General features: G+C 33.1%; 1 protein-coding gene and 1 long non-coding RNA gene across 3 annotated transcripts in view; one reads left to right on the top strand and one right to left on the bottom strand.

Moving 5' to 3' along the window:
* The first annotated feature begins 26 nt into the window (after positions 1-26).
* LOC126747858 (helicase POLQ-like) overlaps positions 27-15,428 on the top strand; it is a 34,946-nt gene continuing 19,544 nt past the window's right edge. Inside the window, exons 1-8 of one of the 2 annotated variants that reach the window (XM_050456761.1) lie at positions 27-277; positions 341-1,321; positions 6,437-6,612; positions 6,667-6,940; positions 9,937-10,142; positions 10,214-10,359; positions 10,426-10,550; positions 10,604-10,716. In XM_050456761.1, coding sequence (XP_050312718.1) covers positions 166-277; positions 341-1,321; positions 6,437-6,612; positions 6,667-6,940; positions 9,937-10,142; positions 10,214-10,359; positions 10,426-10,550; positions 10,604-10,716 — 2,133 coding nt within the window. In that variant the 5' untranslated portion in view covers positions 27-165. The remainder of the gene's footprint in view (positions 278-340; positions 1,322-6,436; positions 6,613-6,666; positions 6,941-9,936; positions 10,143-10,213; positions 10,360-10,425; positions 10,551-10,603; positions 10,717-15,428) is intronic. The other variant, XM_050456762.1, reaches the window with a different exon arrangement.
* Positions 11,683-15,253, bottom strand: LOC126747873 (uncharacterized). The gene is made up of 3 exons (XR_007664449.1): positions 13,809-15,253; positions 13,291-13,463; positions 11,683-12,080 (listed from the first exon to the last, which is right to left on the bottom strand). It is a non-coding gene; the product is annotated as an uncharacterized LOC126747873 (long non-coding RNA).

The following is a 15,428-nucleotide window of genomic DNA, read 5'->3' as shown; positions in this document are numbered from 1 at the left end:
TCCGGAGGGCAACTCCCACATTTTTTTATAGGTTAGGTTTCTGACGCGAGGATTTTTAGGTTATGTACTCGGTTTGTTTATGTTTTTAATTGTCAATTGTATGAGTGAGTGCCTTAAATTATATGCTAATTTATGTATAAACTAAAAGTGCCACTTTAAATTAAAATGGATATAGTGAGGAAAAGTTATGGGGCAAAGGTTATTTTAGCTAGTGTAAGTTCAAGCAGTTCATCCGAAGACATCACTAAACCGAAAGGGGAGAGCTCTAGCAGCAGCGGTAAGTGCCCTTTAAATTAATGCTAATTAAAAGCTTCTAATGCTCTCGAGTGGTGTTTTGTAGAAGGCTTGGGCACTGAAGATAACTATAATATTGAAACAGGCAGTTCAGACACAGAAGAAAACTTAGGGCGGGTCTTATCGAAAAGACCCCTTAGTCCTGCCCTATCAACTGCATTAAAAAAAAAACCGAAATTATTTGAGGGTTCAAAAAAAAACGCCACTTTGAATAAACTCGACTTGTCTGATAGTATATCACCGTTGAACAGTTCCTATGATGCGTTTGCCACATTTTTAAATAAGGCCGCTGATGATACCGAGTTTAAATGTCCTCCCACTCCTACCAAACATGAGGATGATGATGATGATTTATTCTCTCAGTCTTTTAATACTCAAATAATCAATCAGATAGATGTGGCGATCACCCACGAGGAGAGCACCTCCTTGACCGATAGCGAGACCCTAACAAATGACTCCTATAAATCTGATAAAGTGAAAAGAGTTGATGATTTTAAAATGCCCATCCTCAAGTCGTTCACTGCAAAAATAGCCTCGCTTAAAGTGAAAAAGGACAAGAGTGCCCTGTTTGTCGACAAGGATGTCACCGCACTCTACAAGAAGGAGGTGGACGATTTGTTCGAGAAGATTCAGAGGTCGATTCGTGAGTTGGGCACGGAAAAGCACGAGAACACATTAAACGATAAAATGCTCGAGGTGTTCTTCGCCGAAGACTTCAACACTCAACCTCAAGACCTCAATGATCGAACCATACAAGAGCAATTGAACAAAACCAAAGAGGAAATCGAGGATTTGAGTTTCTTCGCTAAGGCGAATTGCAGCTTCGGAAGCTTCATCAGGCAGGCCCTGATGAGTAATGCGAGTAAAAGTGTTTGTGTCTCGCAAGCCGAAACGGTTAATGCGGATTTTACGTTGAACAGGACCCTGCCGGTGGACCCCGGTTTTGAGAAATTAGGGGATTTCTATGATATGCCCCTGAGGGTTAAGGAGTTAATTAAACAGCATAAGGGGATTGAGAGTTTGTATGGTAAGTGGTCAGATTTGTGTCAATGTTTCAGTTGGTATTTGTTGCTTAAGGTAATGTCTTGTCCAGTTGTTTTGTGTGGAATTAAAAGCCCTTTCTTATGGTCCAATTTCCATGAAAATCGGTGGGAAATTAATAGAGTTATGGCCAAAACACTTTATTCCCATTAAATTTTTCTTCATTATTCATTAACTAGGAAAATATTGGAGTAATGAAATTTTTTATAGATACATTATTTGTTTAGAATTAAAAATCCTTTCTTATGATCCAATTTCCATGGAAATCGGTGGGAAATTAAGAGAGTTATGGCAAAAACACTTTATTCCCGTTAAATTTTTCTTCATTATTTATTAACTAGGACACTATTGGAGTAATGAATTTTTTTATAGATACATTATTTGTTTAGAATTAAAAATTCTTTCCGATGACCTAATTTCCATAAAAATCGGTGGGAAATTAATGGAGTTATGGCCAAAACACTTTATTCCCATAAAATTTTTCTTCATTAATTATTAACTAGGAAACTATTGGAGTAATGAAATTTTTTATAGATACATTATTTGTTTAGCATTAAAAATCCTTTCTTATGATCTAATTTCCATGGAAATCGGTGGGAAATTAAGAGAGTTATGGCCAAAACACTTTATTTCCGTTAAATTTTTCTTCATTATTTATTAACTAGAGAACTATTGAAGTAATGAAATTTTTTATAGATACATTATTTGTTTAGAATTAAAAATCCTTTCCAATGACCCAATTTCCATGAAAATCGGTGGGAAATAAAGGGAGTTATGGCCAAAACACTTTATTCCCGTTCATTTTTTTTTCATTATTTATTAACTAGGAAACTATTGGAGTAATGAAATTTTTTATAGATACATTATTTATTTAGAATTAAAAATCCTTTCTTACCATCTAATTTTCATGAAAATCGGTGGAAAATTAAGAGAGTTATGGCCAAAACACTTTATTCCCGTTCAATTTTTCTTCATTAATTATTAACTAGGAAACTATCGGAGTAATGAAATTTTTTATAGATACATTATTTGTTTAGAATTAAAAATCCTTTCCAATGACCCAATTTCCATGAAAATCGGTGGAAAATTAAGGGAGTTATGGCAAAAACACTTTATTCCCGTTAAATTTTTCTTCATTAATTATTAACTAGGAAACTATTGGAGTAATGAATTTTTTTATAGATACATTATTTGTTTAGCATTAAAAATCCTTTCTTATGACCCAATTTTCACGGAAATCGGTGGAAAATTAAGGGAGTTATGGCCAAAACACTTTATTCCCGTTAAATTTGTCTTCATTAATTATTAACTAGGAAACTATTGGAGTAATGAAATTTTTTCTAGATACATTATTTGTTTAGAATTAACAATCCTTTCCAATGACCCAATTTTCATGAAAATCGGTGCGAAATTAAGGGAGTTATGGGCAAAACACTTTATTCCCGTTAAACTTTTCTTCATTAATTATTAACTAGGAAACTATTGGAGTAATGAAATTTTTTATAGACATATTATTTGTTTAGAATTAAAAATCCTTTCTTATGATCCAATTTCCATGGAAATCGGTGGGAAATTAAGAGAGTTATGGCCAAAACACTTTATTTCCGTTAAATTTTTCTTCATTAATTATTAACTAGGAAACTATTGGAGTAATGAAATTTTTTATAGATACATTATTTGTTTAGAATTAAAAATCCTTTCTTATGATCCAATTTCCATGGAAATCGGTGGGAAATTAAGGGAGTTATGGCCAAAACACTTTATTCCCGTTCAATTTTTCTTCATTAATTATTAACTAGGAAACTATTGGAGTAATGAAATTTTTTATAGATACATTATTTGTTTAGAATTAAAAATCCTTTCTTATGATCCAATTTCCATGGAAATCGGTGGGAAATTAAAGGAGTTATGACCAAAACACTTTATTTCCGTTAAATTTTTCTTCATTAATTATTAACTAGGAAACTCTTGGAGCAGTGAAATTTTTTATAGATACATTATTTGTTTAGAATTAAAAATCCTTTCTTATGACCCAATTTCCATGGAAATCGGTGGGAAATTAAGGGAGTTATGGCCAAAACACTTTATTCCCGTTAAACTTTTCTTCATTAATTATTAACTAGGAAACTATTGGAGTAATGAAATTTTTTATAGATACATTATTTGTTTAGAATTAAAAATCCTTTCGAATGACCTAATTTCCATGAAAATCGGTGGGAAATTAGAGGAGTTATAGCAAAGACACTTTATTCCCGTTAAATTTTTCTTCATTATTTATTAACTAGGAAACTATTGGAGTAATGAAATTTTTTATAGATACATTATTTGTTTAGAATTAAAAATCCTTTCTTATGACCCAATTTCCATGGAAATCGGTGGGAAATTAAGAGAGTTATGGCCAAAACACTTTATTCCCGTTAAATTTTTCTTCATTATTCATTAACTAGGAAAATATTGGAGTAATGAAATTTTTTATAGATATATTATTTGTTTAGAATTAAAAATCCTTTCCAATGACCCAATTTCCACGAAAATCGGTGGGAAATTAAGGGAGTTATGGCCAAAAAACACTTTATTCCCGTTAAATTTTTCTTCATTATTTATTATCTAGGAAACTATTGGAGTAATGAAATTTTTTATAGATACATTATTTGTTTAGAATTAAAAATCCTTTCTTATGACCCAATTTTCATGAAAATCGGTGGGAAATTAAGGGAGTTATGGCCAAAACACTTTATTTCCGTTAAATTTTTCTTCATTAATTATTAACTAGAGAACTATTGGAGTAATGAAGTTTTTTATAGATACATTATTTGTTTAGAATTAAAAATCCTTTCTTATGACCCAATTTCCATGAAAATCGGTGGGAAATTAAGGGAGTTATGGCCAAAACACTTTATTCCCGTTAAATTTTTCTTCATTATTTATTATCTAGGAAACTATTGGAGTAATGAAATTTTTTATAGATACATTATTTGTTTAGCATTAAAAATCCTTTCTTATGACCCAATTTTCACGGAAATCGGTGGAAAATTAAGGGAGTTATGGCCAAAACACTTTATTCCCGTTAAATTTGTCTTCATTAATTATTAACTAGGAAACTATTGGAGTAATGAAATTTTTTCTAGATACATTATTTGTTTAGAATTAACAATCCTTTCCAATGACCCAATTTTCATGAAAATCGGTGCGAAATTAAGGGAGTTATGGGCAAAACACTTTATTCCCGTTAAACTTTTCTTCATTAATTATTAACTAGGAAACTATTGGAGTAATGAAATTTTTTATAGACATATTATTTGTTTAGAATTAAAAATCCTTTCTTATGATCCAATTTCCATGGAAATCGGTGGGAAATTAAGAGAGTTATGGCCAAAACACTTTATTTCCGTTAAATTTTTCTTCATTAATTATTAACTAGGAAACTATTGGAGTAATGAAATTTTTTATAGATACATTATTTGTTTAGAATTAAAAATCCTTTCTTATGATCCAATTTCCATGGAAATCGGTGGGAAATTAAGGGAGTTATGGCCAAAACACTTTATTCCCGTTCAATTTTTCTTCATTAATTATTAACTAGGAAACTATTGGAGTAATGAAATTTTTTATAGATACATTATTTGTTTAGAATTAAAAATCCTTTCTTATGATCCAATTTCCATGGAAATCGGTGGGAAATTAAAGGAGTTATGACCAAAACACTTTATTTCCGTTAAATTTTTCTTCATTAATTATTAACTAGGAAACTCTTGGAGCAGTGAAATTTTTTATAGATACATTATTTGTTTAGAATTAAAAATCCTTTCTTATGACCCAATTTCCATGGAAATCGGTGGGAAATTAAGGGAGTTATGGCCAAAACACTTTATTCCCGTTAAACTTTTCTTCATTAATTATTAACTAGGAAACTATTGGAGTAATGAAATTTTTTATAGATACATTATTTGTTTAGAATTAAAAATCCTTTCGAATGACCTAATTTCCATGAAAATCGGTGGGAAATTAGAGGAGTTATAGCAAAGACACTTTATTCCCGTTAAATTTTTCTTCATTATTTATTAACTAGGAAACTATTGGAGTAATGAAATTTTTTATAGATACATTATTTGTTTAGAATTAAAAATCCTTTCTTATGACCCAATTTCCATGGAAATCGGTGGGAAATTAAGAGAGTTATGGCCAAAACACTTTATTCCCGTTAAATTTTTCTTCATTATTCATTAACTAGGAAAATATTGGAGTAATGAAATTTTTTATAGATATATTATTTGTTTAGAATTAAAAATCCTTTCCAATGACCCAATTTCCACGAAAATCGGTGGGAAATTAAGGGAGTTATGGCCAAAAAACACTTTATTCCCGTTAAATTTTTCTTCATTATTTATTATCTAGGAAACTATTGGAGTAATGAAATTTTTTATAGATACATTATTTGTTTAGAATTAAAAATCCTTTCTTATGACCCAATTTTCATGAAAATCGGTGGGAAATTAAGGGAGTTATGGCCAAAACACTTTATTTCCGTTAAATTTTTCTTCATTAATTATTAACTAGAGAACTATTGGAGTAATGAAGTTTTTTATAGATACATTATTTGTTTAGAATTAAAAATCCTTTCTTATGACCCAATTTCCATGAAAATCGGTGGGAAATTAAGGGAGTTATGGCCAAAACACTTTATTCCCGTTAAATTTTTCTTCATTATTTATTATCTAGGAAACTATTGGAGTAATGAAATTTTTTATAGATACATTATTTGTTTAGAATTAAAAATCCTTTCCAATGACCCAATTTCCACGGAAATCGGTGGGAAATTAAGGGAGTTATGACTAGTTCAGTATGTATCCCTTGGCATATACAGTCAATTTCTATTTAAATACCACTGAATTTAGACCCGGTAAGGGTAGCAAGTGAAAGTGTGCGAACTTGAGGCAATCCCTCACTAAACCTCTTCGCTCTAAATCTCTTTCTTCCAATGCTCCAACTCCCTTTGCTCTAATGCTCCTTTGTTTAACTCCCTTTGTCCTTCACCAACTGAAACGTCACTCCAAAAAACCACCCTTGGAACCTAACGCACTCCTCTAACTGCTGTTCTTAGATTGGCAACGGGAGTGTCTGAACATGGCAATGACCAACAGACCGAACCTGATCTACGCCCTACCGACCAGCGGGGGTAAAACCCTCGTGGCCGAAATACTGATGCTACGCGAGCTCCTTTGTTACAAAAGAAACGCCCTGTTCGTCCTCCCTTACGTGTCTATCGTACAGGAAAAGGTACTTTTTACCCTCTCGAGGGTTATTAAGGCATCAGATGTAACCGATTTTTAGGTGTGGGATTTCTCCCCATTTGGGGTGGCCCTGGACTTCTTGGTGGAGGAGTACGCTTCCAGCAAAGGGAGCTACCCCCCCAAAAAGAGACGTAGGAAACGTTCGGTTTATATTGCCACCATCGAGAAGGCTCTGGGGCTGATTAACAGCTTAATAGAACTAGGGAGGTTGAACGAAATTGGCCTAATTGTTATCGATGAGTTGCACCTGATTGGCGAGGAGGGTCGGGGGGCCACCCTGGAGGCCCTACTTACCAAGATCATGTTTTTGAATGGTAAGTTCAGGTCGCCGTCTTAAAAAAAAAATCCTTTCTTACCATCCAATTCTCAGGGAAATCGGTGGGAAATTAAGGGGGTTATGGCAAAAAAAACTTTTTTCCTGGAAAATTTTTCTTATTTTCCTCCTAGCTTGGAAACTAGTAAACTAATGAAAATGTTTGTAGAGACGTTTTTTGTTTGAAATTAAAAATACTTTCTTATGATCCAATTTCCATGGAAATCGGTGGGAAATTAAGTGAGTTATGGCAAAAAAACTTTTTTCCTGGAAAATTTTTCCTATTTTCCTCCTTGCTTGGAAACTAGTAAATTAATGAACATTTTTGTAGAGACGTTTTTTGTTTGAAATTAAAAATCCTTTCTTATGATCCAATTTCCACGAAAATCGGTTGGAAATTAAAGGAGTTTTAGCAAAGACACTTTGTATCCGGAAAATTTTTCTTAATCTTCCATTAACTTGGAAACTATTGGAATAATGAAAATTTTTGTAGACACATTGTTGGTTTGGAATTAAAAATCCTTTCTTATGACCCAATTTCCACGAAAATCGGTTGGAAATTAGAGGAGTTATCGCAAAGACACTTTGTATCCGGAAAATTTTTCTTAATTTTCCATTAACTTGGAAACTATTGGAATAATGAAAATTTTTGTAGAGACATTGTTTGTTTGGAATTAAAAATCCTTTCTTATGACCCAATTTCCACGAAAATCGGTTGGAAATTAGAGGAGTTATCGCAAAGACACTTTGTATCCGGAAAATTTTTCTTAATTTTCCATTAACTTGGAAACTATTGGAATAATGAAAATTTTTGTAGACACATTGTTGGTTTGGAATTAAAAATCCTTTCTTATGACCCAATTTCCACGAAAATCGGTTGGAAATTAGAGGAGTTATAGCAAAGACACTTTGTATCCGGAAAATTTTTCTTAATTTTCTATTAATTTGGAAACTATTGGAATAATGAAAATTTTTGTAGAGACAATGTTTGTTTGGAATTAAAAATTCTTTCTTATGACCCAATTTCCACGAAAATCGGTTGGAAATTAGAGGAGTTTTAGCAAAGACATTTTGTATCCAGAAAATTTTTCTTAATTTTCCATTAACTTGGAAACTATTGGAATAATGAAAATTTTTGTAGAGACAATGTTTGTTTGGAATTAAAAATTCTTTCTTATGACCCAATTTCCACGAAAATCGGTTGGAAATTAAAGGAGTTTTAGCAAAGACATTTTGTATCCAGAAAATTTTTCTTAATTTTCCATTAACTTGGAAACTATTGGAATAATAAAAATTTTTGTAGATACATTTTTTGTTTGAAATTAAAAATCCTTTCTTATGACCCAATTTCCACGAAAATCGGTTGGAAATTAGAGGAGTTATAGCAAAGACACTTTGTATCCGGAAAATTTTTCTTAATTTTCTATTAATTTGGAAACTATTGAAATAATGAAAATTTTTGTAGACACATTGTTTGTTTGGAATTAAAAATCCTTTCCTATGACCCAATTTCCACGAAAATCGGTTGGAAATTAGAGGAGTTATAGCAAAGACATTTTGTATCCGGAAAATTTTTCTTAATTTTCCATTAACTTCGAAACTATTGGAATAATGAAAATTTTTGTAGACACATTGTTTGTTTGAAATTAAAAATCCTTTCTTATGACCCAATTTCCACGAAAATCGGTTGGAAATTAGAGGAGTTTTAGCAAAGACATTTTGTATCCAGAAAATTTTTCTTAATTTTCCATTAATTTGGAAACTATTGGAATAATGAAAATTTTTGTAGACACATTGTTTGTTTGGAATTAAAAATCCTTTCCTATGACCCAATTTCCACGAAAATCGGTGGGAAATTAGAGGAGTTATAGCAAAGACACTTTGTATCCGGAAAATTTTTCTTAATTTTCTATTAATTTGGAAACTATTGGAATAATGAAAATTCTTGTAGAGACAATGTTTGTTTGGAATTAAAAATTCTTTCTTATGACCCAATTTCCACGAAAATCGGTTGGAAATTAGAGGAGTTATAGCAAAGACACTTTGAATCCGGAAAATTTTTCTTAATTTTCCATTAACTTGGAAACTATTGGAATAATGAAAATTTTTGTAGACACATTGTTGGTTTGGAATTAAAAATCCTTTCTTATGACCCAATTTCCACGAAAATCGGTTGGAAATTAGAGGAGTTATAGCAAAGACACTTTGTATCCGGAAAATTTTTCTTAATTTTCTATTAACTTGGAAACTATTGGAATAATGAACATTTTTGTAGATACATTATTTGTTTGAAATTAAAAGTCCTTTCTTATGATCCCATTTCCATGGAAATCGGTTGGAAATTAGAGGAGTTATAGCAAAGACACTTTGTATCCGGAAAATTTTTCTTAATTTTCCATTAACTTGGAAACTATTGGAATAATGAAAATTTTTGTAGACGCATTGTTTGTTTGGAATTAAAAATCCTTTCTTATGACCCAATTTCCACGAAAATCGGTTGGAAATTAGAGGAGTTATAGCAAAGACACTTTGTATCCCGAAAATTTTTCTTAATTTTCTATTAACTTGGAAACTATTGGAATAATGAAAATTTTTGTAGATACATTATTTGTTTGAAATTAAAAGTCCTTTCTTATGATCCCATTTCCATGGAAATCGGTTGGAAATTAGAGGAGTTATAGCAAAGACACTTTGTATCCGGAAAATTTTTCTTAATTTTCCATTAACTTGGAAAATATTGGAGTAATGAATTTTTTTATAGACACATTATTTGTTTGGAATTAAAAATCCTTTCTAATGACCCAATTTCCATGAAAATCTGTGGAAAATTAAGAGAGTTATGGCCAAAAAACACTTTATTCCCGTTAAACTTTTCTTCATTATTTATTAACTAGGACACTATTACATGTTTCTAAATGATAAATTGAGGTCGCCATTTTGTCCTCTCTCTCTCTCCCTCTCTCCCCCCACCACCAACCAACCAACGATTGTTTCCAGGGCGTATCCAGTTGGTCGGCATGAGTGCAACTATCGGCAACATCAAAGATTTGGCGCGATTTTTGAACGCCGACGTTTACACCAAAAACTTTAGACCGGTGGAGTTGGTCGAGTACGTCAAGTGCGAAAAAGAGATCGCGCGAGTCAACTGGGGGTGCGCGAGCGAGGAGGATTTACTCACGGACGTGAAACGGTTGGATTATAAGGTCGGTTCGGCACTATAAGGGTTTCGGCACGTTTGTGAACATCTTCAGGTTCAATTTTACGTACATTTTAGTACTCCGAAGCGGTTTCTAAAGTGGATCCGGACATGTTGGGCGGGCTGGTCCTCCAAGTGATCCCGAAAGGTTCCTGTCTCGTCTTTTGTCCTTCGAAAAACAATTGCGAAAACGTCGTGCACCTGTTGTGTAAACTCACCAAGCCGTTAGTATATAAACCTCAAGGGGAGTTTACTCACAGTCACTATTGAATATTTCCCTCGTTATTTAGGCATCTGAGGGAGTACAAGAAGGGGGAGAAGGACGCCCTGATGGTGGCCCTCGGGGCCGAAACCGGTGAACTGTGTCACACGTTAAAGGTTTCGGTGCCTTTTGGGATCGCTTATCATCACTCCGGTAAGTTTTTTTAGGCGTGTTGCGCCTGTTTCCTCACTTTGTGGCATCTTCAGGTTTGACGGGGGAGGAACGGCGTCTGCTCGAAGACGCATTTAGGGCTGGAGTTATATCTGTGATATGTTGCACCTCCACCTTGGCCGCGGGGGTAAACTTACCCGCTAAAAGGGTAAGTGTCTTTTTTTTGAAAAGTTGGATAAAAATGCTTCTGATGCATGGAATTTCATGATTCCTTCAACGAAAGCTTAAGAACACTCTAAAGAATCTTTTAAAACAAAAATCAACTCGTTCTGAGCACTAGAAGTGGAGTTATGAGCCAAGTTACCTCAGACTGTCTTTGCTCTTGGACACGTTTTCCAAAAAATTGAATAAAAATGCTTCTGATGCATGGAATTTCATGATTTCTTCAATGAAAGCTTAAGAACACTCCAAAGAATCTTTTAAAACAAAAATCAACTCGATCTGAGCACTAGAAGTGGAGTTATGAGCCAAGTTACCTCAGACTGTCTTTGCTCTTGGACATGTTTTTCCAAAAAATTGAATAAAAATGCTTCTGATGCATGGAATTTCATAATTTCTTCAATGAAAGCTTAAGAACACTCCAAAGAATCTTTTAAAACAAAAATCAACTCGATCTGAGCACTAGAAGTGGAGTTATGAGACAAGTTACCTCAGACTGTCTTTGCTCTTGGACATGTTTTTCCAAAAAATTGAATAAAAATGCTTCTGATGAATGGAATTTCATGATTTCTTCAACGAAACCTTAAGAACACTCTAAAGAATCTTTTAAAACAAAAATCAACTCATTCTGAGCACTAGAAGTGGAGTTATGAGCCAAGTTACCTTAGACTGTCTTTGCTCTTGGACACGTTTTCCAAAAAATTGAATAAAAATGCTTCTGATGCATGGAATTTCATAATTTCTTTAATGAAAGCTTAAGAACACTCCAAAGAATCTTTTAAAACAAAAATCAACTCGATCTGAGCACTAGAAGTGGAGTTATGAGACAAGTTACCTCAGACTGTCTTTGCTCTTGGACATGTTTTTCCAAAAAATTGAATAAAAATGCTTCTGATGCATGGAATTTCATAATTTCTTCAATGAAAGCTTAAGAACACTCCAAAGAATCTTTTAAAACAAAAATCAACTCGATCTGAGCACTAGAAGTGGAGTTATGAGACAAGTTACCTCAGACTGTCTTTGCTCTTGGACATGTTTTTCCAAAAAATTGAATAAAAATGCTTCTGATGAATGGAATTTCATGATTTCTTCAACGAAACCTTAAGAACACTCTAAAGAATCTTTTAAAACAAAAATCAACTCATTCTGAGCACTAGAAGTGGAGTTATGAGCCAAGTTACCTTAGACTGTCTTTGCTCTTGGACACGTTTTCCAAAAAATTGAATAAAAATGCTTCTGATGCATGGAATTTCATGATTTCTTCAATGAAAGCTTAAGAACACTCCAAAGAATCTTTTAAAACAAAAATCAACTCGATCTGAGCACTAGAAGTGGAGTTATGAGACAAGTTACCTCAGACTGTCTTTGCTCTTGGACATGTTTTTCCAAAAAATTGAATAAAAATGCTTCTGATGAATGGAATTTCATGATTTCTTCAACGAAACCTTAAGAACACTCTAAAGAATCTTTTAAAACAAAAATCAACTCATTCTGAGCACTAGAAGTGGAGTTATGAGCCAAGTTACCTCAGACTGTCTTTGCTCTTGGACATGTTTTTCCAAAAAATTGAATAAAAATGCTTCTGATGCATGGAATTTCGTGATTTCTTCAATGAAAGCTTAAGAACACTCCAAAGAATGTTTTAAAGCAAAAATCAACTCGATCTGAGCATTAGAAGTGGAGTTATGAGCCAAGTTACCTCAGACTGTCTTTGCTCTTGGACATGTTTTTCCAAAAAATTGAATAAAAATGCTTCTGATGAATGGAATTTCATGATTTCTTCAACGAAACCTTAAGAACACTCTAAAGAATCTTTTAAAACAAAAATCAACTCGATCTGAGCACTAGAAGTGGAGTTATGAGCCAAGTTACCTCAGACTGTCTTTGCTCTTGGACATGTTTTTCCAAAAAATTGAATAAAAATGCTTCTGATGAATGGAATTTCATGATTCCTTCAACGAAAGCTTAAGAACACTCTAAAGAATCTTTTAAAACAAAAATCAACTCGATCTGAGCACTAGAAGTGGAGTTATGAGCCAAGTTACCTCAGACTGTCTTTGCTCTTGGACATGTTTTTCCAAAAAATTGAATAAAAATGCTTCTGTTGCATGGAATTTCATGATTTCTTCAATGAAAGCTTAAGAACACTCCAAAGAATTTTTTAAAACAAAAATCAACTCGTTCTGAGCACTAGAAGTGGAGTTATGAGCCAAGTTACCTCAGACTGTCTTTGCTCTTGGACATGTTTTTCCAAAAAATTGAATAAAAATGCTTCTGATGAATGGAATTTCATGATTTCTTCAACGAAACCTTAAGAACACTCTAAAGAATCTTTTAAAACAAAAATCAACTCATTCTGAGCACTAGAAGTGGAGTTATGAGCCAAGTTACCTTAGACTGTCTTTGCTCTTGGACACGTTTTCCAAAAAATTGAATAAAAATGCTTCTGATGCATGGAATTTCATGATTTCTTCAATGAAAGCTTAAGAACACTCCAAAGAATTTTTTAAAACAAAAATCAACTCGTTCTGAGCACTAGAAGTGGAGTTATGAGCCAAGTTACCTCAGACTGTCTTTGCTCTTGGACATGTTTTTCCAAAAAATTGAATAAAAATGCTTCTGATGCATGGAATTTCATAATTTCTTCAATGAAAGCTTAAGAACACTCCAAAGAATCTTTTAAAACAAAAATCAACTCGATCTGAGCACTAGAAGTGGAGTTATGAGACAAGTTACCTCAGACTGTCTTTGCTCTTGGACATGTTTTTCCAAAAAATTGAATAAAAATGCTTCTGATGAATGGAATTTCATGATTTCTTCAACGAAACCTTAAGAACACTCTAAAGAATCTTTTAAAACAAAAATCAACTCATTCTGAGCACTAGAAGTGGAGTTATGAGCCAAGTTACCTTAGACTGTCTTTGCTCTTGGACACGTTTTCCAAAAAATTGAATAAAAATGCTTCTGATGCATGGAATTTCATGATTTCTTCAATGAAAGCTTAAGAACACTCCAAAGAATCTTTTAAAACAAAAATCAACTCGATCTGAGCACTAGAAGTGGAGTTATGAGCCAAGTTACCTCAGACTGTCTTTGCTCTTGGACATGTTTTTCCAAAAAATTGAATAAAAATGCTTCTGATGCATGGAATTTCATAATTTCTTCAATGAAAGCTTAAGAACACTCCAAAGAATCTTTTAAAACAAAAATCAACTCGATCTGAGCACTAGAAGTGGAGTTATGAGACAAGTTACCTCAGACTGTCTTTGCTCTTGGACATGTTTTTCCAAAAAATTGAATAAAAATGCTTCTGATGAATGGAATTTCATGATTTCTTCAACGAAACCTTAAGAACACTCTAAAGAATCTTTTAAAACAAAAATCAACTCATTCTGAGCACTAGAAGTGGAGTTATGAGCCAAGTTACCTCAGACTGTCTTTGCTCTTGGACATGGTTTCCAAAAAATTGAATAAAAATGCTTCTGATGCATGGAATTTCGTGATTCCTTCAACGAAACCTTAAGAACACTCCAAAGAATCTTTTAAAACAAAAATCAACTCGATCTGAGCACTAGAAGTGGAGTTATGAGCCAAGTTACCTCAGACTGTCTTTGCTCTTGGACATGTTTTCCAAAAAATTGGATAAAAATGCTTCTGATGCATGGAATTTCATGATTTCTTCAACGAAACCTTAAGAACACTCCAAAGAATCTTTTAAAACAAAAATCAACTCGTTCTGAGCACTAGAAGTGGAGTTATGAGCCAAGTTACCTCAGACTGTCTTTGCTCTTGGACATGTTTTTCCAAAAAATTGAATAAAAATGCTTCTGATGCATGGAATTTCATGATTTCTCCAATGAAAGCTTAAGAACACTCCAAAGAATCTTTTAAAACAAAAATCAACTCGATCTGAGCACTAGAAGTGGAGTTATGAGACAAGTTACCTCAGACTGTCTTTGCTCTTGGACATGTTTTTCCAAAAAATTGAATAAAAATGCTTCTGATGAATGGAATTTCATGATTTCTTCAACGAAACCTTAAGAACACTCTAAAGAATCTTTTAAAACAAAAATCAACTCATTCTGAGCACTAGAAGTGGAGTTATGAGCCAAGTTACCTCAGACTGTCTTTGCTCTTGGACATGGTTTCCAAAAAATTGAATAAAAATGCTTCTGATGCATGGAATTTCGTGATTCCTTCAACGAAACCTTAAGAACACTCCAAAGAATCTTTTAAAACAAAAATCAACTCGATCTGAGCACTAGAAGTGGAGTTATGAGCCAAGTTACCTCAGACTGTCTTTGCTCTTGGACATGTTTTCCAAAAAATTGGATAAAAATGCTTCTGATGCATGGAATTTCATGATTTCTTCAACGAAACCTTAAGAACACTCCAAAGAATCTTTTAAAACAAAAATCAACTCGTTCTGAGCACTAGAAGTGGAGTTATGAGCCAAGTTACCTCAGACTGTCTTTGCTTTGCTCTTGGACATGTTTTTTCAAAAAATTGAATAAAAATGCTTCTGATGCATGGAATTTCATGATTTCTCCAATGAAAGCTTAAGAACACTCCAAAGAATCTTTTAAAATAAAAATCAACTCGTTCTGAGCACTAGAAGTGGAGTTATGACCCAGTGTACCTGGAACTGTCTTTTCTCTTGCCAATCCTCATTCTATTCCCGGTTTTGAAGAAATTGAAATC

The sequence above is a fragment of the Anthonomus grandis genome, chromosome 20, assembly GCF_022605725.1.
Source record: "Anthonomus grandis grandis chromosome 20, icAntGran1.3, whole genome shotgun sequence".
NCBI lineage: Eukaryota > Metazoa > Arthropoda > Insecta > Coleoptera > Curculionidae > Anthonomus > Anthonomus grandis.
This window is presented reverse-complemented; position numbering and strand designations above follow the sequence as displayed.